The sequence below is a fragment of the Sceloporus undulatus genome, chromosome 6 (genome assembly GCF_019175285.1).
Source record: "Sceloporus undulatus isolate JIND9_A2432 ecotype Alabama chromosome 6, SceUnd_v1.1, whole genome shotgun sequence".
Classification (NCBI taxonomy): Eukaryota; Metazoa; Chordata; class Lepidosauria; order Squamata; family Phrynosomatidae; genus Sceloporus; species Sceloporus undulatus.
Genome location: NC_056527.1, coordinates 152,142,775 through 152,165,971, shown reverse-complemented (window position 1 = coordinate 152,165,971; position 23,197 = coordinate 152,142,775). Strand labels below are relative to the sequence as shown.

At 40.8% G+C, this 23,197-nt stretch overlaps 2 protein-coding genes across 4 annotated transcripts in view; one reads left to right on the top strand and one right to left on the bottom strand.

The window, feature by feature from the left end:
* Positions 1–3,275, top strand: part of PSTPIP1 (proline-serine-threonine phosphatase interacting protein 1) — a 30,212-nt gene extending 26,937 nt beyond the window's left edge. For all 3 annotated transcript variants that reach the window (XM_042470989.1, XM_042470991.1, XM_042470990.1), the window contains 2 exons: positions 734–834; positions 2,119–3,275. In XM_042470989.1, the coding sequence (XP_042326923.1) occupies positions 734–834; positions 2,119–2,250 (233 nt within the window). In that variant the 3' untranslated portion in view covers positions 2,251–3,275. The remainder of the gene's footprint in view (positions 1–733; positions 835–2,118) is intronic.
* Positions 3,276–6,765: 3,490 nt separating this feature from the next.
* TSPAN3 (tetraspanin 3) lies at positions 6,766–22,972 on the bottom strand. Its single transcript, XM_042475100.1, has 7 exons — positions 22,783–22,972; positions 15,119–15,310; positions 13,525–13,599; positions 12,244–12,345; positions 10,718–10,870; positions 9,409–9,492; positions 6,766–7,681 (listed from the first exon to the last, which is right to left on the bottom strand). The coding sequence occupies exons 1-7, from the start codon at positions 22,843–22,845 to the stop codon at positions 7,589–7,591; spliced, it is 762 nt and encodes a 253-aa protein (XP_042331034.1). The 5' UTR covers positions 22,846–22,972; the 3' UTR covers positions 6,766–7,588.
* Between the last annotated feature and the right edge of the window lie 225 nt (positions 22,973–23,197).

Here is a 23,197-nt window from a genome sequence, read left to right as displayed (position 1 = left end):
TAGCTTTTGAAATTTCAGTAAGCATTGCCTATACACTTTCAATTGTATGACTGCCATGAGGGCTAGAAATGTCTTTCTAGGTTATTTTTTGGGAGGACAGTATTATTACTGTATCTTTGTATCTCTCTCTTTTCCCAGAACTGGGACTAAGGGCACCTCAACAACAGCATTGGTTATTGGGGACAGGCGCATTTTAACTAGCATTTATAATGTTTAATTAAAATGTTGTTGTTGTACTATGACTCTGGGACCAGGATTCAATTCCCAGTTGAGCATGAAACCAACCGGGTGACCTTGGTCAGGTCACACTCTCTCAGCCTCAGGAGAAGGCAGTGGCAAACCACATCTGAACAAATCTTGCCGAGAAAACCCCATGATAGGTTTGCCATAGGGTTGCCCTAAGTCAGAAACAACTTGAAGGCATATAACAACAGCATTTTAACTAAACATTATAATACTTGCCCATATCCCCCTTTCCCCCCCCAAACAGCTGGAGCCGATGAAAATAATTTCAGAAAGTCAAGTATGTCCATCGTGATATGAATGCAGAATGGAGCTGGTGCAGGATCAAAGCTAGATGGATGGTTCTCATTACAGCAGCCAGGCATGCAACCTTAGAAGGCCAGAGAATATTCCCAGCAGCTGTAGGGCCCTGCGAATGTGGAAGGAGCATATCCTCTTGCCCCTGACACTTGGATCACATCCTTCTTGGTTAACACTTTTGTTTCCGTAGCTGAGAAACCAGATGGAGTTTATGCAGCCGTTCATGTGGCCCAACCAGAAGAAACTGCTTTGCCCCAGGACTACAGAGTGCTCTATGATTATACAGCCCAGGTGAATATCAAAGTCTGCTTTATATAAAGATTACATGAAAACATGAGACTGTTGACATTCTGGAAGTTAATGTTGACTTTATAGTTGACATTTGTTTCATATACCTTTAATTCAGTGGGGTGTAGTTGTTTTGAGTATTAGACTATGATTCTGGAGACCAGGGTTCAATTCCCAGCTCGGCCATGAAACCCACTTGGATAAGTCACAGGCTCTCAGCTTCAGAGGAAAGCAATCGCACACCTCTCCAGAACAAATCTTGCCAAGAAAATCCCATGATGGGTACACCTTAGGGTTGCCCTAAGTTTTGAAGGCACATAACAACAACTCCTCTCATGCACCAGAATGGGATATTTTAGTCCGACAAAATAATGTTTTGTTGTGGTATCCATGCAGAATAAGACTGGGAATGCAGACATTTTACAGCTTTGTTGTAATGAAAGGAGAACTGAAAAGCATGTAGAAAAACAATGAGGAGACCAGCTCCACATGCTCTTGGGATGGTCAACTGTTTATTCAGTGTTAAAAAACCCCAACGCTTTCCGACCGCAATGAGAAAGGCCTTCTTCAGGGACCTTCAAAAGAACTCAATGGAGTTGTAAACACTCTCCAAAATACAGGACTATAGAGATTAACACTGAATAAACAGTTGATCATCCAAGAGCATGCAGAGCTTGTCTAGAACAGCTGTAAACCGTTTCTCCCAATTTCAGCTATTTGCATGTATAGCTTTTTAAAAAAAACAACCAAACATAAAAACTCAGACAAAATAACTGCCCCAACAAGGCTATTGATTTTTGTGACTATTTTTGTTTTTGTCTCATTCTGTATAATGTGTGCCATGTTGAGTTTTTTTGGTGAAGCATGGTATAGTGAAGCAGAAATGATGGGATGTGTTTGGTGGTAGTTCGGTCTCATTTGAGGCTACAATTTTTACTGGGGACAAGAAACATACAGTATATTCTACCCATTCCCATAGTCTATGAGTTAAATATCTCCAAAGCCACAGTGAAAGATTCTGCTCTGATGTAGGAAACTGGAGAAAATGACTTCTATGTTCTTGTAAAGTTATCTTGGCAACATGTTCCTAGGATCACCAAATAGAGGATGAGTTGGGGCTGAAGGGAAGATTCTTAATATTGTGGAACAATTGGCCAATGTCTTTATTACAAGTGATCAAAATAATACATATAAGTTCAGTCTTTCAGGGTCAGGTTCACAACTACTCATAGTACACACACATCTTTGGCCAAAATTCTATCTCACCACATCACTCTCTTTTTCCAGAATGAGGACGAACTGGACATTCAAGCAGGTGACATCGTAACTGTCACCGAAGCAGGAGAAGATGGCTGGTGGACTGTTGAACTTGATGGAGAACACGGGTTTGTGCCTGGATCCTACCTGGAGAAACTTTGATAAGAGGAATGCTCTTCGGTGGGGTTCCCTTCCAACATCTTTATGCTCCTCTTTCAACTACAAGTGTTTTAAAATTTATCAATTCACTATTTGTATAGTGATTCAGTCTGGAATGTGATTTGGAGAACAGCTTGATTTGGTTTGGCGTGGGCAGATTTATTGTTGCCCAGTTTGACTCAGGCCTGAATCTCAGTTCAGAAATCTGCCTTCAAGCCTCCAATTGACTATCAACTGTAAATCAACAAATGCTGTGACTTCTCTCTCCCACCTCTTTTGTCAGAATTTAATGAAGTTTTCAGGCACAGAAGTGCAGGGTGTTTGTGCCATACACCTTTCAATTCTGATTTATTTATTTATTTTAAAAGCGAGAGTACTGTTATGTGCTGTCACGAGAGCTACATCTGTCTCTGTTCAGATTCTCAGCTGCTAGGAATCAAAACAGAATAGCAGCCGTCTAAAGCCACTGTTCATAGCAGCTGGGAATTTGTACACAAATAGCAAGAAGCGAGTGAGAGGCTTGAGAAATATCCAAGCAATCTCTTTCAAAGATTCATTTCACAATAGTGAACCAAGGTCCTTGGAGTGATCAGAGGACCTCCTTAAGTGGAAAGTTGTATTGGCACCATCTGAAAATGTTTTCTTTTGCACTCACTAATATGTGCAAGAACCAATTAATACACCATAGTAATCGTGCAGTGCCTGCATTTCACATTTCATAACTATCTATGTCCTAAACTATTGGACATCTATGGAGAGACACAACAGGGACACTTGTTAACTCAGTAGCCTCACAGGCTTATCTACTAAATAGACTATGAGCATCTACTATCTTATAATAATTACTCAAATATGTATGATTTAGACAACCATACAAAATCTTGAATTCCTCTTGTTAAGTTTCAAGTAAAACTTTAAAAATCCAATTTAAATTTTATATTTAAAAATTGTAATCGTGAGCATTGGCAGATCATTAGAACACACATCCGACAGATTCAAAATAATAGCAATAAAACTACATTGTTCAACCTGTGGTTCTCTCTTCACTAAAACTTACACTAGTCAATGGCTCTTGCGTCTCTTATCTGGTAAGTCAAGGTCTTTTGCAGCAAAAGCCAGAGGAACAGAAGGTCCATTTAAAAAACAAAACAGTTCTTTGGGGGCACTACCAAAATGTAGGATGGATGTAATTGTAATATTAAAGAAGACACAAGTTTGTTCCTACAAGCTTCTGTAATTTGTTTTGGTAAAGTTTTGTCCACTGAAACCCCTGATACCAATTCAGGATGTTCATAGCTGTATGGTCAGCCACTTACGGGGAGTTTATGGCATGGTGCAATGGTTTGGACATTGGAATAGGACTGGAGACCAAGGTTTGAATATCCACTCAGCCATGGAAATCCACTGGGTGATCTTGGGTTTCAGAGGAAAGCAAGGCAACCCCTCTCTGAACAAATCTTCCCAAGAAAATATTGTGATAGTTTAAGGCTGCCGTATGACTTGAGGGCACATAGCATCCAGTGCCCCCTTTTCTAATGATTTCATCCCAAAAGAGCAACTACAGCCAGACAAGCTCTGCTCTCCTTCTTGGCATAGATGACTGTCAAGGTGCAGCACTGAGAAACCTACATCTTCCTCCTTGTAACAGCAGACGTCTATCATCCTGGATAGATCTCCACATTTACAAACTGGTGGAGGTTTATGCGCCACTAGTGCCATAAAGGATCGTGGCCACAGACTAACATCTGACAGTTTTGTGTCCATTGACCAATGACGCTAGAGAAAGCAGCATTAATAATAAGAATAACCTGGGTGCCATTAGAATACATGTAAGATACTTTAAAGCAGGGGTGTGGAAAGTTCAGCCTTTGGTTCACGTATGGGCCCCCAAGGTTCAAAAAACCTTTTCAAATATTTGCCCCCAAATATGCCAACTACTCTAGGAGGTGCGGGAGGAAATTTTGCCAGGTTTAGAAGACCCAATTCTAATTAAGTCAATTTCTGGATACCTCTGAGTTTTCTTAAAAGCCATTGCAAAAGGCTTTATAAAACTTTGTCAAGAGCCAGTCTTGTTCCTACGTACTTCTTTTTCCCCCCAAGTTTGCTAGTGTCTGCATTTGCAGCTTGGGTATGCACTTCCAAACTCCTTCAATCAGCAGAAAAGGGACCGATAATGCCTTTCTTCCTTTGCATGAATTTGGGGATCACTAGCCAATGAGCTTCGATTTTTTAAATAAAAAAACCACAATGCCATTGGTGTCGCTTAATCCCTGCTTCAGTCAAAACAAAAGAACCTCTGGTGAGGGTCCCTTTAGGAGGGGAAAGATGGAGCAAAAGAAAGCTGGTTAATTCGGCGCCCTTGTAATTTGATTTGATGGATGGTGGGAAGGGAGAGTAGACTGCAAGACAAAAGGTTTGTGCTTCGGGTGATCCTTCCCAGGGTCACAGACATCAACCAGCTGCGTTCAGGCAAGGGAAAGATTTGGCTGCAAGGAGCTAACACAGGACAGTGCAGGAGATTCTGGGAAAGTAGTGACCTTTAACCCTTCCCCCCTGTTAGCAGGACCAGCAATGGGCTTGGAGATCTGAGAAAAAAATATTGCTTTTGAATGGGAAACGGCAGGCACCCCAAATCTCCTTGTTAAAAACAATAGTAACTGCTTCAACTAAATTGCCAGTCGAGCTTTATGGCGTTTAATGTTAAATGGAGTTGGTAGAGGGAAGAAATGCAGAGCTCTGGCCGAATGAAAGACTGAGACAGGCTCCGTGTTTGGTCTAAGCTTATTAGGAGCTGGTTTCTCCTTGAGACTCACTGCTGTAAGGAGTCTGTCATTCTGGCTACTGCAACAGCATCCTTAATCTAACCATTTGAAGGGATAAACCCACTCTCCCAGGGAAAAACAATTCATGCCACAAGTATTTTAAAAAGCCAATCCAATTAAACCGTCACAGAAACTGGCAACATCAGCCGTATCAAGGACGCATTTACCTGCATATCTTCCAGCCTTGTACAGCGTGCTAATGTATACCCTTCCATCCATTTATGTGAATCAAATCAGATTGTCTTTCTGCAAGAGAATATAAAGCCACATAAATCTGGCATTAAACATGTTAACACTCAAAAACCAGCAGAGGTGCTTTTCAGTCTGTTTCTAGGCATTTTGTAAGTGATTTGAAAGTCTGCTGAAAGTTGCCATGCGTCAGGGGGAAAAAGAGAAAAAGAAAGAAGGAGGAAATTCAGGAAGAAGCTGTTGAATTAGAATGCATTAACTAGAAATGTCAGTAGACAGTAGGAACTGGATATGGTTGTTATAGGGATAGTCGACTGTGGCATGAGCAGAGTCCACTTTTATGCCCTGGGACCTTCTGGAGTCTTCACTATCAAAAAACGAAGCGGAACTTACCGTATTAACTCCCAATCCTCTGTTCTGCAGGGAACTATGTATTTTTCAAGTGGATATATATAAAAGCAATGCTTCTGCTCAGTGGGCCACTTATTGCCAAAGATGTTAAGGACATACCGAGAACTGATAGTGGAGGAAACTTTGAATGAAGATGTTGGCTGAAGCAAAATTGTCTAGCTTGTACTGCAGAAGAAGGGATGGCATTTAAATCCAAGTAGCAGCTCAATAAATATCAGGTAGTGGGATGTTGGGATTGAAGAGGGTCAAGGCAGAAGGACCCTATGCTTCCAGGCATAGCAAGTTCTGTAGCACAGTGACATACAGGCTTTGACCAATCTTTTTTACAGCAGCCTCCTCTCAAGAGTCTTTCCATTCAACAGTAGAGGAGATAGTTTTCAATTATCAGAAAAGGGAGAGAACTGTGATGAAGTGACCCAACTTCTCCCCACTCTGTCTTCTCCATCTCAGCCAGTTTCTCCTGGAACTCCATTTTCATAGCTGGTAAAGGGTAGAAAGCAAGAGGGGATCCATCCAAGTTCAACGGTTTCACAGGAGAGCCATGGCTTCCCAAGCTAACTTATATCCCAGAGCATTACTTATTTTACCCATATTCTTTGTAAAGCCTCTAGGATAGAGTTCCTCCATGCAGTCCAGAGAGAGACTGGACACTTGAACTTGAGAGTGATGCATTACAGCTAAAGAATTAGGATCCACTTGCTACTTTCAGTCTTCTTTCTTTCTTTGTATTCCTTGGACACCTCTGTAGGCTGCTCCTCCACTCAAGAGGGCACTCAAAGAGGGTCTCGCCTGTCAGAGAGAGCAGAAGTGGAAGGAGCTAACAAAAAAAATATCCACCAGCTCTGCAAAATACTCCACAGCAGAGTGGACGCTGGCCTTTCAAAACTTGCACCATCATGGAGTCCAAAAATGTTTTGTAGGGCAGGCATTAACAGGCCCCATAGCCAACAGCTTGCTACTGGTGCACAGATTGTTGTGTCATGATTTAAAAACATGCTGATAGCCAACAGCAAGATTTGAGTGCACACCTACTTGACCACAACTCTTGTGGCTAACATCGTCTCACGTAGATGTAAAAAAATCAAACATGGTTTAGTTTAGAGGGAGATGTACAGAAGATTTATTTAATCAGGTTTTCTATTTACATTTCATTTTCACATACTATTTTGCTACTCTATGATAACAATCCACTCGACACATGAACAGCCTCTTCATAGAAAAAAAAAAGAGAAAAAGAAAATATTCATTGTAGAACAGTAGTGCATACATTATACTTCTGAAAAGCCAGCTTGTACTTTTAACACATTAAGTTTGGAAGATTTGTTCATTTGAATTTAAGAAAGTCATGTGATTCTAACATTTTGGTTAGTAGTCATTTTTGTAGTGTTCTGGACTTGGTTTTAATGCTTTCTTTTAATAAAAGACAAACACTGGTGAAAGGCAAGGAGCAAAAAAACGGAAACAGAAACAGAACAAACAAAATGAAAAAAGGTTTGCAAAGGTACCCAATTTCCCTCATGCAATCCTGGCCAAATAGTCTACCCAGTAAAGAGGTAAAGGATGCCTCATGTAAAAATCAAATCAGTAAAATGGCTAGCAAAAATCTGCCACTAGCTTACATTGTCTCTTTTGGTAAATGATTTCAAAAATAGCATTTATTTGGTTACTAACATGTACAGATATGTGGAAATCTTGCTAAAATAGTCTGGGGGAAGGGGAACGGGATGGGGGTGCCACAGTAATAAGGGGATATTGAAAGCCGAGCCTTTGCCCATCACCAGTGTATGTGCGTAGCTGTCCCAGTTTACAAAAGGTGTGCTTTTGCCAAGCCAAAGTTGGCAAAACGACTGCTGCAGCTGACCCAGCCAAGACACCTTCCAACGCAGAGAAAATGGAATTCAAGCTTAAGTTTGCAGCTTCTATGCGTAGGTTCCTCCAGTGATGAGTAACTCATAAGCAGGATCCCGACTCCTCCGGCAGAGCACAATGCAGGCACACAACATACCCAGCAACTGCAGGGAAGAAATAAACTGAGTAAACAGGAGCATTATGTGTAGAAGGTATGCTGTAGGCTCTACTGTATTTCAGTGGAAGGAACTGGCAAAACCACCTCTGATAGTATTCATCATCTAAGAAAACTCTATGAAATACATGGGGCTGCAGCAAGATGACACGTGACTTGAAGGCCTGTATGTATCGGTCATACAAAGGGATTTCAAGTCATTCTGTTTTAGGAGAATATTGTCAGATGTCTCCAAGGAGATCTTATCCACCCAGGTTTATTCTGAGTTTTTCATTCAGAAAAGTATTATTTGCCATCCCCTTTATCACCGAGGGACTTAGAAATAAGTCCACAGTACTGTTTTAGTTAAGCTGCAGTGATCTGTGCTGCTACGGATCAGGTTTTGGCACTTCACTGCCACAGCTCATAAACCTGGGCTTGTGATCAATGCAGAAACTGATGTACTCAGACATGCAAGCACACTGTTGTTGTTCACACTACTGTGACTGCCACTACTGCAGTGACAACCAAACAGGGCCTCTGACTTAGGTTGTGAAGGGTAGAGAGGTTTCTTAGTAACTTCAAACCAAGAAGGGTTAAACAAACCTCATTTGTTTAATTTGTGGAGGAGGAACCTATCATCAAAATATTTATTTGGCCAGCTGAAGGTCATTTCCTTTTCTTTGCTTTGGTGATCTTGATTTTCTATTTACAGATGTTTGCAGAAAAACTTACTATTGGGAAAGCCTGAGCTACCAGACGCAAAATCTATTGCCTTGTCTAATGATAAAAAGAAAGCCTAGTCAAACATCGGGAGTCCAGTTTGCTCATTACAAATTTATACTAGAAAAATGTCACTATCAATGGTGACAAATCTTTAACAACAAAGTTGGGGTATACCAAAAATTTGACAGAGAAGGGGTTAATGTAAAGCCAACTCAGATTTCCAAACCTTGTTTACAGTGGCAATATGTACACTAAACTCTACAAAGCACATATTCTACAGCAGGGCTGAGCTACTAGTGCCTAAAACATCTGTCAGCTCTAGCCAACACGGTTAGTTGTAAGTGGTATGAAAGCTCCAGTTCAAAATCATCTGGAGGATCACAGCTGCCCATCTCTGTTCTAGAGTTTGGCAACTGATGGCCTGTTTATTAACTTTTAGGGCTGTAAGGGTATCAGGTGCTTCTCTAAGTTGCCAAACCCTCTCCCCCAACAATTTCAAAGGAATAAAGATAAGTCATGCCCAGTCTCACTGAACCAGACCACTATCACACTTCACTTCTCAATGTCCTGTACCTCTTGCAATCTTTTACATCTAAATTAAAAGAACAGCTCATAAGATTTCCACAGGAAGGAAGGTCATGCCATTGGGCCAGAACTGTGTTCACCAAACAGTTTTAGAAAGGGAGAATGACTGCAGAGCATTTCAAATTGGTCAGGTCAATATTTCAGGACAGGTTGACATTCTGTTTCTGACATTTCTCTGTGTTTAGCCTGATAAACTGTTTGTACAGCCTCTGAGGCAACAGAGTGTGGGCAAGTTTATAAATGCCCATGGCATGCATGTTGATATGATACAATTTAACCACTGGAACATGTGCAAACTCTGATTTACAAGTCATCCAGATCAAGAAAGGACAGAGAAAAATAGAAGAAATCTACAATTTCAGTAGAAAGAGACTGTGAACTCAAACCTCTGAGGGCAGAAAAAAAGCGCTGTATTTTGACTCCTACCTGGATGGCAGCAAATGCCAATGCAGCCCAGATAACGTACATCATGATTTCTTGCAGCTTCTTTACAACCAAAGCCTCACATCCCTGAAAAGCAAACAAGCCAGCAGTTCTGTTAAGGAAAATACTCAAAACACCACGAACCCAGCTCTTTTTCAAAACTAACATTACACTTCTGAGATGCCTTCCTTTGCAACTATTTCTTATGTTTGCTGCATGGATATGAGGTGTTAAGGATTTTAAGTGTGTTTTTACTCTGCACCTTCGTATATTCTTGTCAGGCAAAATTTTTAAAAATGCCTTCTAGGCATTAACGTATACAGCAGGAAAAGAACAGCTTGCCTCTAACTCAGGGGTAGCAAAATGTGACCCTCCTGATGCTGTTGGACTGCAACGCCCAGCATTTTTTTACCATAAACTACATGAGTTAAGAAACATGGGAAATGGAGTCCAACATCATTTCAAGGGCTACCTTTTCACCACACTTGGTCAAACTGATCTGACAGTGTCTCTTTCTATGGGAGAGGGTGGAAGAATCACAGCCAACTGTAGTGATAATAGCAAGGCTCAGCATTTGTGACTCTTCTTTCTATCCTTAGACAAATGAAGGTGCTGGTGCCATTTTAGGATGATTAAAGTTTCAGGGCAATTTTAAGAGTGTAAGGATATATATACCTGCAAAGCGCTTGGTCACTGGGGGCAACAGAATACCAAAACAGACAAAGGAGATGCATGTTAAGCCTTATAAAGTTTCTAGGGCTTATAGTACCTTGTATGTGTATCTATGTACCTTTAAGGCGACTATTAATTTCCTAACATTTTCTTAGACAAGGAATATTCTAGAGACCTAAAAATTTTATTATGGCATAAGCTTCTTCGCACTAGAGTCCATTTCATCAGAATGCATGGATTCTTCAAGATGAAGAAAAACCAAAGTGAAAACTAAAAAAGCATATAGGAAACAGAAGTCCAAACTTTTCACAGAGTAGCACCTAAATTACAATTAAAACTTAAGATCTAATGAAGCTATTTGCCATTCACTATCTGTAAACTACTGCAGATCAGAAGACAGAAGCCTGAAACCTATTGTTAGTCCCAAACAGAGCAGACACATTAAATCTATGAAATTTAAGTAAGTATTGACTGCATATTCAGCAGTTGAATCAGTGGGGTTACTCTAGTTGGGACCACCAAATGGGATTCAGGCCAAGATATTGGAATCAAATCCCTCACCCCTTTGCATTAGTTACCATCTCTTAGCCTACCTTATAACGCTAATTTGACAAAATAAGAAAAAGGTTGTTATATTAACCTCAGCATAAAGATCTGTGGGACGACTCAAGCTTCCCGTACAATTGCTGATGGTGGCTTTACAACAGCTGAGGGGCACACTGTGGTTTTTGGTTTCTTTGAACCAGTTTGTCATCTCCCAGTCACTGTAGTTGTGGATTCCACAGCAGTGCAGCTGCAAAAGAAGAGAAAAGGTGACGAATACATTAAACAAATCAATATATACTCAGTAACAGGAGAGATATTTAACAATGTACGAAAGTTCACTCAGGCACTGCAATATCTGTAGTGTGACTACTAAAGTTATTCTTAAGCTGAACTTGCTGTAAGGAAATGAAAAAAACATCTTCCATTTGTTGCTGCTCAATTCATTACATTTCTTGCTTTACTACAGGGCAAATGAAATTTAATTTATGGACTCAAAAGCTTCCTTTGGCTTCATCTCACCCCTGAGCCTCATCTCTTTTACTGTACCATACCCCACCCCACACACATATGCTGGTTTGAGCAACAAGCATTGGAAGCGGCAACTGTACTGCTTCACTTTCTAAATCATGTCTTTTCAAAGCTTCTATTGCTCACAGAAATTGTACAGAAGGCTTGAGCAATAGTTATACAAGAATCCCACCTCTCTTCCTGTGCTTTCTCTATAGCCCCAGGTCACCAACTACTTTATCAACTTCTCTAGTAATGGTGCAAGGGAGGTCTGATGCTACTGTCACCACTGAGGTGATTTAACTTCTACATCATTCATGTTGAGCAAAACAAAGGGTGAAGGAATATGGATTCTAAGCACACATACTCCTAAAAAGGTTTTTGGTCACGTACAAGAAGGTGCTCTCTGTTGCCCTTCACTGGCACAGAAGATTGGTCCATCTAATCTGCTACTGGACAAACCAATTTTAAAACACTACACTACTGAGTACATACAATATCAGAAGTCTAACACATCCATTTTAAAACCTCTGACCTTGAGAGATAGTCAGCTACTGAACACGCAAGGCATTTGCTTTGCCACTGAGCAACGGCATCTCCCTTAAAGCTTCCAGGGAACAGGGCGTTCCTTTCCCCTTTCCAGAAAGAACTAATACTACCATTTTCAAAGGACTCTCCCCCCATATGCCTGCAACTGAACAGAATTCTCCCTACAGGAAAGAAGTGGAATGCACACCAGAGCATGAAGCATGTATGAATAGATAATACAGTGCACTGTTCTGAAGATGGAATGGCACTGGCATGCATGCACAGTATAATTTAAGTTACTTCAGGGGTAGTTCTCACTAAGGTGAGAGGGCTCATGAGATGGAATGATTCTCTTCAGTTAAAAATTTTCCCCACAGAAAAAGTGAGATGTCAATAGCTACTTAACAGAAAGGGTCTGATTTTCTCCCAAGCCCCAATGGCTAGGGAAAGAAAAGTGCTGCTTTATAGTGTATAGAGAGAGGGCCATTTAGCAAAGAAGAAGTGTAGTGGTGAATTGTTTTACCCTCTTCCCCTTTAACTAAGCAGTTTGGCACACAACCCAGCTGTGTTTACACTGGCTCTCACCTGCCTCTGGACATAATCAATTGCACGGCTTGCAGCATCCGGGTTAGTCCCATTGTATGTGTCGTACACTTTCTTGATACTGTGATCGACTTCAAACTCCACCTAGTAGAACAAACATTTAACATGGTTTCAATTCTTGACAGAAGGTATCTGGATTAGCGCCTGCGGAGCCACTATTCCCTTTAAGGCTTGATTGTTTGGGATAGATAGAAATAGCTACTGCATACAGCTGGGTCTCTTAATTCCTTCTCAATGGAATATTTATAGCTTTAGAGGTTTTTATCACGCTCTCCTCTGGATGCCTTCCTGAGTGTTCCTCCACCTCCAGCTTTTTAAAATTCTGAGTTTATCCAGATTTAACGTGGTATTATTAACTGCAAGACCTTCATTAATTAGGTTCTTTAAAATAATATTTTTTATGGTTAGCATTTGTGCTCAAGAATAGCAACCAGCCATTTTTTGTTTTAATGTGGCAGCACTTTTGGGTAGGTTGATACTAAAGGTGCATCTTTCTGTTATATAGACCAATATTAATTAGTTGTAATTAATATTACACAGTTGTAAATCACTTATACATTGTTAGTTCAGTATGAAGTGGTATATAAATGAAGCCTTTTTGTTACTCAAAATGGTGGTCCCTTGACTAATACTGGTCCTTAAGCCATTGGTTGCTAGTCCATGGCAAATTTCCAAGAAAAAGGTTGTAGCCAATAGCACAAATATTGTTTTCCAGCACATTAGGGGGGAAATGCTGGTAGTGTACATCAGACAGTCTGAAAAGCACTGATATAGACAAAATTGTATGGCAAAAAGAAGACACTACCATATTGTCTCCCTTCTGGATGAATGAAGTAAGTAACAACAGGTAATGCATGTGCTCCTCTTTCTGCTCTCACCCTTTAGCTGGCTTCCCTCAGCTGGCTAAAGGGTGGGGGAAGGAAGAGGAGCACATGTGCACACCCCTCCTGCCTTCACTCACTTATTTGTGGTTTTTCAATTTTTTTCAGAGGTCTTGTGCCTCTAACCCAGAGGAGAGCTTGACAGTGTATTACTCACTGTCATCCAAGTTTAGGTTTGCCACATTATTCTTCTCAAGCTCTTTATCTTCCTGAAGATTTTAATTAGTCTTCTTGGCAACCTTGTCACACTTATTTGGACATCCATAATCGTAATCTGATACCCTTCTGCAACTTTGCTTATCAAAACCCATTACCCTACAAAAGCCTAAACACATCTAATTAAATCAGAGTCATTTTTAGCACTTTAGAAGGGACATTTTACCTTTGCTCTGTAGATATATCCCAGGACTACCACCACAACTTCAGTAATAAAAACCAACAGGAGGATGATCACAAACTGCAAGACAGAAAAAAATTTAATGTAGGCAACATTCTCAGTTTTGTAAAAATGTAACTCTTCTATTGCTTGATTACTCCAAAATAACCTCATAAACATTCTTTGTTAATACTTAACATGGCCACTGTATTCACATCTTCAGTCTATCAGCAATTTGAGGACGCAAATACTCCAATTCAAAGAGATTGGAATAGCTTATCAAGGTTCAGGTAAGCACCAAATTTCTTTTTTAATTATTATTATTAATCTTTATTGAGTTTTTTAAAGTAAGAAAGCACTGAATTTCAAGCTCCTTTCATGTAAATGTAAGATGATCTTCATAGTCAAACTACCTTACATGATTCTAGTAACTCTGTTTAATGGACACAGATGATTCTAATATCTATTCCAATGGATTTTGGCTCAGATAAAATTGTTAAATATGATTCTTGCAACAGGTAGTCAAGTATTATACATGCAACATGATTTGTCATCACAAATAAAACACTTGCCACGTCTTGCTCTGCAGGATGTATGCAAGGAATTCCTGTTTTATTATTAGATCCTTAACATATAAACACTAATAGACTTCATGTAACTTCTCACAGTTGAGAAAGCTACATTTGTCCATGTTTCAATACTTTATGTACCAATGATTCACATTTTGAGGTTCACACGCACAAACGCAGTCTGATCTTAAATTAAGTTCATGACAGTCATCACAGGTAACAATCCATGTTTATAATTCAGCCACAACTGTGAAGCATTAGAATCAAGCGTTCCTATTTGCCATGCTGTCCAACATGTAGACCCTTCCAGGAGCTGATTAAAGTATTTACAAGCTGCAACTCAACTAGACAGCTGCCAATTTACAAAAATAGACACATGTAAGGAGGCCACATTTACCATCAGAGGCTGTGATATGATAAAGGGATAGTGAGGTTGGCCTACAGTGTTCTCAGAAACCAACTGTGCTGTCGGTTTGGTCTCTTCACCCCCTTCCCAATCTTTACAGAACCTCAGAATAAATGAGAGTTTTAGCCTGATTGGGAGTTTGTCCTCCATCTGGAAAGCCAATTTTGAAAGTTATACATCACACTTGAAGGTGTTCAAAGACCAAACTCCTAAGAAGCTTGTGAAATCTGGGGGCTTCAGTGTTTTCCCTTTTTAGAGACAAGTACATGATACTTGGTCTCCCCCCTCCCGCCCATAAAGCAGGAGCATGTTTATACATGCCTTTTATCAGACCACTTTGTTAGCAATGGATTTTTAGAGTTTCAGGCAGCCATCCCTCAACATTCTTTGCTATCAAATTCTTTTAACTCTAGATCTCAGAAAGAGAAGTGTTCTGCCACTGGCCACATAAAGCATACTGTTCCTGCTGCTTTAAATAAGAAACAAGAGGTCATTTTAGCAATGCATCCTGAACACTGAATATCAAATCTCAATTATTTTACAGTGAGACAGATATCTGTAAAATGCTAAGGAAATGCTCATGAGTTAAGTCAAAGACAAAACTCTTCCCTCACAAGAGACTCACCGTAGCAAGACCGCAGCGGCTTTCCCGGATTGTGGCACAGCAGCCAATCAGACCTATGATGAAGAGAAGTGTGCCCACTGCGATGATAACCACGGCAGGGATCAGCGTATAGACATCTTCAAAGAAGTGATCATAGTCATCATACGTGATGAAGACGTAGGCGCCAACGTAGCACAAGATGCCTGCTGCTGCCTGTAAGGAAAAGAACTGTCAAGAGATCCTTCTGCTCCTTGTGCATTGGCACAGACAAAAACTTGTACCCTTTGGCTCAGAAACTGAGGGGTGAGAAAGATAAGGATGGCATTCAATGTTACGCAAATCCAGGACTGCTATCACAAACACTTAAAACATTACATGCTATCAATTACATGTAACTATGAGCCATAGCACACATTAACATGAAAATGCTACTAACTCCTGCTCCAAGTTTAATTAATTAATAATAATAATAATAATAATAAATTTATTTATACCCTGCCTCTTCAATGAGATCGAGGCAGCTTTGCAATATGTATATCCCATCTTTTCTCTATGGAGCTGAGGGCCAAGTAAATGGCTATACTCCTTGCCACTTCATTCTCTTTGTGCACAACTATTTTAAATTTCACAGCCATAAAGCCAAGCCAAGCCAAGCCAAGCTGAGTGTTCCAATTCAAGTTAATAAGGTTCTGCAACATCTGTGGAATGAGCTTCACTTAGCCAATAAAATCAGTGCTGACTATCAGTGTGACATGATGCATTACTGTTCTCCCACACCAGCGTCAAGAAACACTCAGCAGGAAAGCCTAACATTGCTAGAAGGCAAGCAAGTTTACAAGCGAAGCTTCTGATTATAATGTTTTTCTAAAGAGGAAAAAGCCAACACTTGGTTCAAAGTATAGCTGGTATTAGAAGCCAAGTTGCCAATCCCATTTGGAAGCCACAGGTCAGGCATTCAAGCATTTCAGAGTACCTCTTAAGAATCTAAGTGGCACATTTTATATGTTTCAGGACCTGACAGTTTAATAGTAATTAAAATGTTGAAAACTGTTAACTGGGAATACTAACAGAAAATAATTCTGCCTCTGCATTACTATCATTACTTTGACTTGTCAGCTGAAATTCTCTCTCCCCTTTGAAACTGTTTAAAATGGAAAGACTATTGTGAAGTCCAAAGCAGAAGGCAAAAAAGATGGTAAGAGAGGTATAATATGCTGCAGGTCCCAAGAGAAGACTTGTAGACAGTACAATGGAAATAAGACCAATACATTTCAAGGTTCAGAAAGAGTGTATCCTCCCCACATTTCCTAGTTTTGTCTGAAAACAAGATGAGTTTTCTTTTTCTGCTAAACCAGTAAGAAAACATTAGCATTTGAAAGAACAAGGAATTAAACCAGCTGGATCAGACCAAAGGCCTGTCTGGTTCAGCATCCTGTTTTTCTCAGAATGGCAAACCAGGTGTTTTTGGGAAACCCAAACACAAGACATAAAAGCAATAGCCCTCTTCCACTGACTTTCCTCTGCCAATACCTGGAGGTTACATGAAGCCACCATGACCTGAAAACATGCTAGAATGATCAGGATCAGAAAGAATAAGGGCAATTCATAAATGCATTTCACCCTGAGGAACTCTAAGGGCCAAGATAGAGTAACAAAAATATACGATGGTGAAAGAGGGGGAAGAAAAAGGTATTGAAAAATAAAAATGTAGGAAGAGAACCCTAACAATGTCCCCATTCTCTAGTATTCACTGAATCATGGTGCTGTGTAACCTGAACTGAGTCTTCAGCATTAACAGATTCCTTGAACTGCACAAGAGCAAAACCCATACCAATTTGCAGAAAGCTCCTTCCAAGACAAAATTATGCAACTCAAGGCTTCAATGAAAAAGGACACCCAGAGAACTCCATAGATCAATACATTTATTGATGCGTTTCAAGCAACTACAACTCAATATTCTGCCTCAGGGGCCCCTCTCTCTCAAAACGGTGTTCAAATTACACTTGTTTGGTTCTGAAGGGGAAAAGAGAACATTAGCTGCATTCTCAAGTATCAATCATAGTAATAATTCATAGGTTCAGGTACCAATGAACTTTATCTTGTTCTGATCATCTGTGCAGCACTATGTTTAATATGCTACGGTGAAACAAGAAATTGGCAGAACGTATGTACACATGCCCCAGATATTAATGAATGAGTTAACTGTTTTAGAGCTGTTCTCTGTAACTGCAGCCTTGTATGATCTGTGGTTCAATGCATACGGAAAGGAAAGACGGAGCTGCTGTGAAACAGTTAGGCAGCCAAGAAATCAGAAACACTTCAGAAATAGTTTGCTACAAATTCTCAGTTCCACTGTTTAAGGTTCAGGTATACACATTTCTAACTTTGTGATGATGCTATGTTTGTGATCATGTTGTGTGGAATTTCACTGAGAGTAAAATTGAGTTGATGTAGCTTCAAAAAGTTTAAGCTCACAAATGTTTCTGGAGGGGCACATGTTCTCAATCTATAATAAATGTGCCATGCATGCCAATTTGGGCAGAATAGACCAAATTTGTTTAATTACATGGCAGGTCTTCCTTCAACTTTACAAGGGACAGCATATTTAATTATTGTGTGTTAGTAAGAGTCCATCATTTCGTCTGTCCTGAGCATTCTGCCAATACATTTGGTAGAAAGAACCTAGTTCCAGTTTTCCTTCCTACTTTCGTCAGTTAACACGACAGCAGATGAATTGCATCATTTTCCTCAACCTATGGCTGAAATAGTCCATTTACACACTCTACCTTTCTTGTAGGGAAAGAAAAATAGATTGGAGCCTTGTGAAAGCACAGAAAATGTAGTAACTAGGATTCAAAGGGCAGGGGAGTGGTATCAGGGCTCTGCATTTTAATCTTTGCCTAAAGCTAAATACAAGCATGATCTAGTATGCAACAACCTTAATTTAAAGGCCAAACCTACAATTATTTTGGTAGGGCCCCATTGCTAAAAAAAAAAAAAAGACCCCCAGAAAAGGCAGTTAATATGGCATGCAAGATTGTTAAACTAGTTCTCAAAAGATATGGGCCAAGCGATGGGCACCTTTGGTTAACTGCACTTCTAAAATTCTCAGAGAACAAGACTACCTTCCAGAAGCACTACCTTTTCAACAGTGTAGGCTCTGAAATAGTACTGGCCTTGACTTTTTTCACACAACATCCATACAGCACAAAACAAAAACCAGAATCCCACAGCTCCTCAACTTTTGTTTTCCTAGCCTCTTCATGTATGCTCCCTGTCAGCGTTCTTCCTCTGATATGTTATGTAAAAGCATTTTTAAATTCAAAGTCCTGTTTTGCCATCCTTCTGAAACCTTTAAACTATTAGTTTGTTGTTGCTGACTTTGACTTATGGCGACTCTATGAATGAGAGACATTCAAGTCACCCTGTCATACTGGGCTTATTTATATTTAGAAACCTTCAAATGACTTTCCTACATGATCCGTCATCTAATTTGTTCCAAAAATCACCTTCACGATCTAAAAACAGAACCAGATGTTCTTGTATGTGTGCAGACACATCTCTGCTTTCGCAAAGGCACAAATCTTATCTGGAATGTTTCCTCCAACAGCCACAGAATATGTAATCATCCAGAAGTTGTCTTGAGTACTACAGGCACTAATCAGAGTAAAAGAAGAGTATCATACGAAAAGTGGAAGTAAAACAAGAAACAAAAAAAAAGGATCAGGAGATCTACCAAAGCATAGTATGCAACACTGAACAGCCTAGCAGTGAGCAACAACCTATCTTTTTACAAGTAGTATTTATAGCAATGTTATTTGTGTTTATAATATAGTATCTCCACAATGGGCAATCCTTTGAAAGGCTAATATTTTAAACAGCAATAATGCAATGGGATGATGCACCTGGCCTTAGAGTAACTTGATCTTCACCCCATCTGTTCTGAATGGAGGTACTGTACATATTATGTTCTTAAATACTGTACTGCTCTCTTTGCTTAAGTCACGTTTCCCTGATCTCGGGTGCATAGTTTACATCCTGCCCACTTCTCTACGTTCCAAAGATGTTGGATGAAATGCTGCTCCACTAACCTACAAACACGATTTTAATATCAGTATGATGACAAATGCAGGAATTCAGATCAGAACCAAAGCTGCTTAGCAATGTTTAAAATTCAGTAATACAGCTACAGATACATGAGACATAAACAATTCATGTATGATGCATACATGACCAGCAAACTGAGTACTCTGGGCTGTACTAGCCCCAATCCCACATCCCTTGGCCAACCATTCTCATGTTTCCAGTTTGGAACTTGCCTCTTCCCCACCTTTCTCAGAAGAAGAGACAGTGCTTGCTAGGCACTGCAATGGGTTCTCTCCCTTTCTTCAAACTATGGGGATCAATAAGCTGGAGAAAAGCAATGAACTATGCTCCAAACAGGCTCCCTAAAACTGACTGTCTGAAATAGATTCCCAGAAACTGACTGCATCTGCTGTCTTAACCTCCCCTCTTGCACATATCCATTATTCATAAACACTCCTAATAAAGCAACACATTTAAAGAGAGAAAATAGTAAGAAAAACGTTTCAGACATCTAAAAAGAAAAGCCCTTCAGCAATTTAGTGGCAGTGCCCAGCTCAGAAACCAGACATCTGTAACCGGAAGAAAATTGATTTTATGAGTCTAGTATGCAGCTATTTTTGGGCACCCTTGTGCCTTGTTTTAGTGACCTCCTTTCCGACCTAAAATTTCAATCCTCTAAGCAAGCTCTCCTTCAACGCAAAGAGTCCCATTGCTTTCTGCCTCGGCCACAAGTATGCACACACACATCTGGGTGACAGATTAAAGCCTAAGAGCCTTGATCTGCTCTGAGGATGAGCCAAACGCTGCATTATGCATGCAACTTTAATAATGACAAGTTCCTCCGGCTTCTGGTTTTCAGCCCAATGGATGCTTTGCTCTTCAAGGCAAGGTTTTTTGGGGTGATGTTTGGGGGCAGCAGGAGGTACTAAGGTTACAAAGGGAGAGAGAAAAGATATTTTGGTAGTGGCACTCTGTTTCCCAAAACACAGATGAGCTCATACTTTTGAATTAAATCATCTCGTGACAGCCATGTGCTGAAGTAAATCTGATTTTGCACACCTAGAATTTTTGTTGTTAACTGCCTTCAAATTGATTTCAACCCATGGCGACCCCATGGCTGAGACGTCTCCAAGACTCTCTGTCCTCCACTGCTCTGCTTTAGGTCCTACAAATCCATGCCTATGACCTCTTTAATAGAGTCCATCCATCTTGTGTGTGCCTTCCTCTCTTTCTGCTTCCCTCTGCCTTTCTTAGCTTGGATGTATGATCATAGTCATTCAGAAGCAATAGATGAGCTAAACATACAATATACAGCACGAGTGTCTCTTTCCAATGAGTCCTCCCTTCTCATGAAGCATCCCAAGCATGACAACCTCAGTTATGTCATCTTGGCTTCCAGGGAGAGTTCAGGGTTGATCTGCTCTAGGATCCATTTGTCTTTCTGGCTGTCCATTCAAACAGAGTTTCCTAATTTCTTTCCTACTCCAGCAATGGCTGGCTTTTGCCTCAACACAAAACACACACACACACTCTCTGCTATTTTCCCCCCTGTCACATCTATTTCACCAGAGAGTATGACAAGGACGCAGCTGAGAGATGTGCATGCTAGAGGTACTGCTGTCCTAACACTGTCCTTCTGATGAACCAGGAAGATCCCTATGGAAACTTTCCGAGCAAATCCAATACTGGTTAATCTCCCCCCATCCTTCCAAAATCCCTTGGCAATGTTTTTTGTGGGTTTTGGGGGCTATGTGTCCATGTTCTGGAAGAGTATATTCTTGAAGTTTCACCAGCATTTGTGGCTGGCATCTTCAGGATGCAGGTGCTGCTGAGACGTCAAGAATAAATTCTTCCAGAACATGGTCGCATACCCCAAAAACCCACACAAGACTATGGATGCTGGCCATGAATGCCTTCAACCCCTTTGCCAACCCTGCAACCTGCCTCCTCCCCAAAGTAGGGTATTTCTGTCGGTGCGTTTTAATTCCATACCACCTAGCAATGTTGACCTTTTCATTAGTTCAATATTAGTTTTAACCGTTGCATCCAGACACGCTTCTCCATACAGGCCAACATGGACAGCAGAGATGCCAACCATGATGCTCAGGTATCCTGGTCCAAAGCAATGCCAGGTCACTGCTGCACATTAAAGGGTGAGTAAAGTTCACTTCTTCCTCAGAGACTGGGTGGAGTTGGACATGCGTTGGAGAACGTGTGAAAGGGAGCTCTCTTTCTGTTGTTTGTTGCTGTGTGCCTTCCATCATAGAGTTGGAAGAGAGTTCATGGGCCATCCAGTCCAACTCCCTTCCGCCATGTAAGAAGACACAAACATAGAATTGTAGAGTTGGAAGAGACCGTAAGGGCCATCCAGTCCAATCCCATTCTGCCATGCAAGAAATCCAAATCAAAGCATCCCTGACAGATGGCCATCCAGCCTCTGCTTAAAGACCTCCAAGGAAGGAGACTCCACTACACTCCGAGAAAGGAGTTTGTTCCACTGTCGAACAGCCCTTACTCTCAGGAAGTTCCTCCTAATGTTGAAGAGGAATGAATCTCTTTTCCTATAGCTTCCATCCATTGCTCCATTGTGTCCTGTTCTCTGGAGCAGCAGAAAACAAGCTTGCTCCCTCCTCAATATGACATCCCTTCAAATATTTAAACAGAGCTATCATATCACCTCTTAACCTTCTCTTCTCCAGGCTCAAGTCATTTCCGACTCATGGAGGAAGGCAAGCTTTGCATCAGCCCATAACAATACTGTCTGTCTGTCTGTGTGTGTGTGGTATGGTTCTTTTAAACTGTGAGCCTCTCTGACCCCCAGTTTTGGATGGAAAGCAGGATATAAACACAACGTAACAATCATAACAACAACAAATAATGGAACCATTCCTGAGATCTTAGAAGGAAAGCGGGATGCCAATATGATGATGATCATAATATTAGTAATAGAAGGGACAATTCCTGCGATTTGGGAGGGAAAGTGGGATATAAGTGTAGTAACAATAATAACAACAGAATGAACCATTCCTGAGATTTTGGAAGGGAAGCAAGATATGAATATAGTAGTAGTAGTAACAGAAGGGGCTATTTCTGAGATTTGGGAGGGAAAGCTGGATACAAATATAAATGTAAAGCGGGATATAAGTGTAATAATGGCAGAAGCAGCCATCCCTGAGAATTTGGACTTAATATAAACACAAATGTAATAATAATAATAATAATAATAATAATAATAATAATAATGTAAGGACCCCTCCTTAAGATTTTGGAAGGAAAGCAGGATATAGATATAAATATAATAACAATAATGGAAGCAGCAATCCCTGAGATTTTGGACTTAATATAAACATAAATGTAATAATAATAACAATAATAATAATAACAATAATGGAAGGGCCCATCCCTGACATTTTGGAAGGAGTGGGATATAAATACAATAATAATAATAATAATAATAATAATGGAAGGATAGCAGTATATAAATATAAACGTAATGATGACAATAATAACAATGGGAGGCTCCATCCCTGAAGAACAAAAGGGCCCCCGCCCTTGAAAGCGAGAGATGGGTCTGCTCTCTCTCTCTCTCTGTCTCTCACCCAGAAGATGAGGTTGAGGAAGACGAGGACGGTCTTGGAGGAGGTGATCCCGCACTGCCCCATGGCCCTCGTCCTTCGGCCCAGCCCCGCTCCCTCGGACTCTCAGCCTTCCTGCTGCTGCTGCTGCTGAGGCTCCTCTGCTGCCGCCGCCAAGCCAGCTGCTCTTCTCCGGCTCCTCCCCTTCAAAATGGAGGAACAGGAGGAGGAGAAAGCAGGGGCCTAAGATGGCCGCCACCCGCGTCACGTGACGGGGGAGAAGGAGGAGGTGCAAGGAGGGCGGCTAAAATGGCGGATGACCCGTCGCCATGGCAACGAGAGGCCAAGCGACGGAAAAAATATGGCCGCCGACCGCGTCACGTGATGGAGAAGGGGGAACAGGGAGGGTGGCCAAGATGGCGGACGGTTGCGTCGCCAT

What these genes read in the sequence shown, in the direction of transcription:
- TSPAN3 (XM_042475100.1), bottom strand. Translation starts at nt 22,845, where the DNA reads ATGGGGCAGTGCGGGATCACCTCCTCCAAGACCGTCCTCGTCTTCCTC. An exon ending in CCACAGATCTTTATGCTGAG is followed by an intron (nt 9,493 to 10,717) that starts GTTAATATAACA and finishes TTTGCTTTTCAG; the next exon opens with GGATGTGAGGCTTTGGTTGT. An exon ending in TGGCATTTGCTGCCATCCAG is followed by an intron (nt 7,682 to 9,408) that starts GTAGGAGTCAAA and finishes TCTTCCCTGCAG; the next exon opens with TTGCTGGGTATGTTGTGTGC.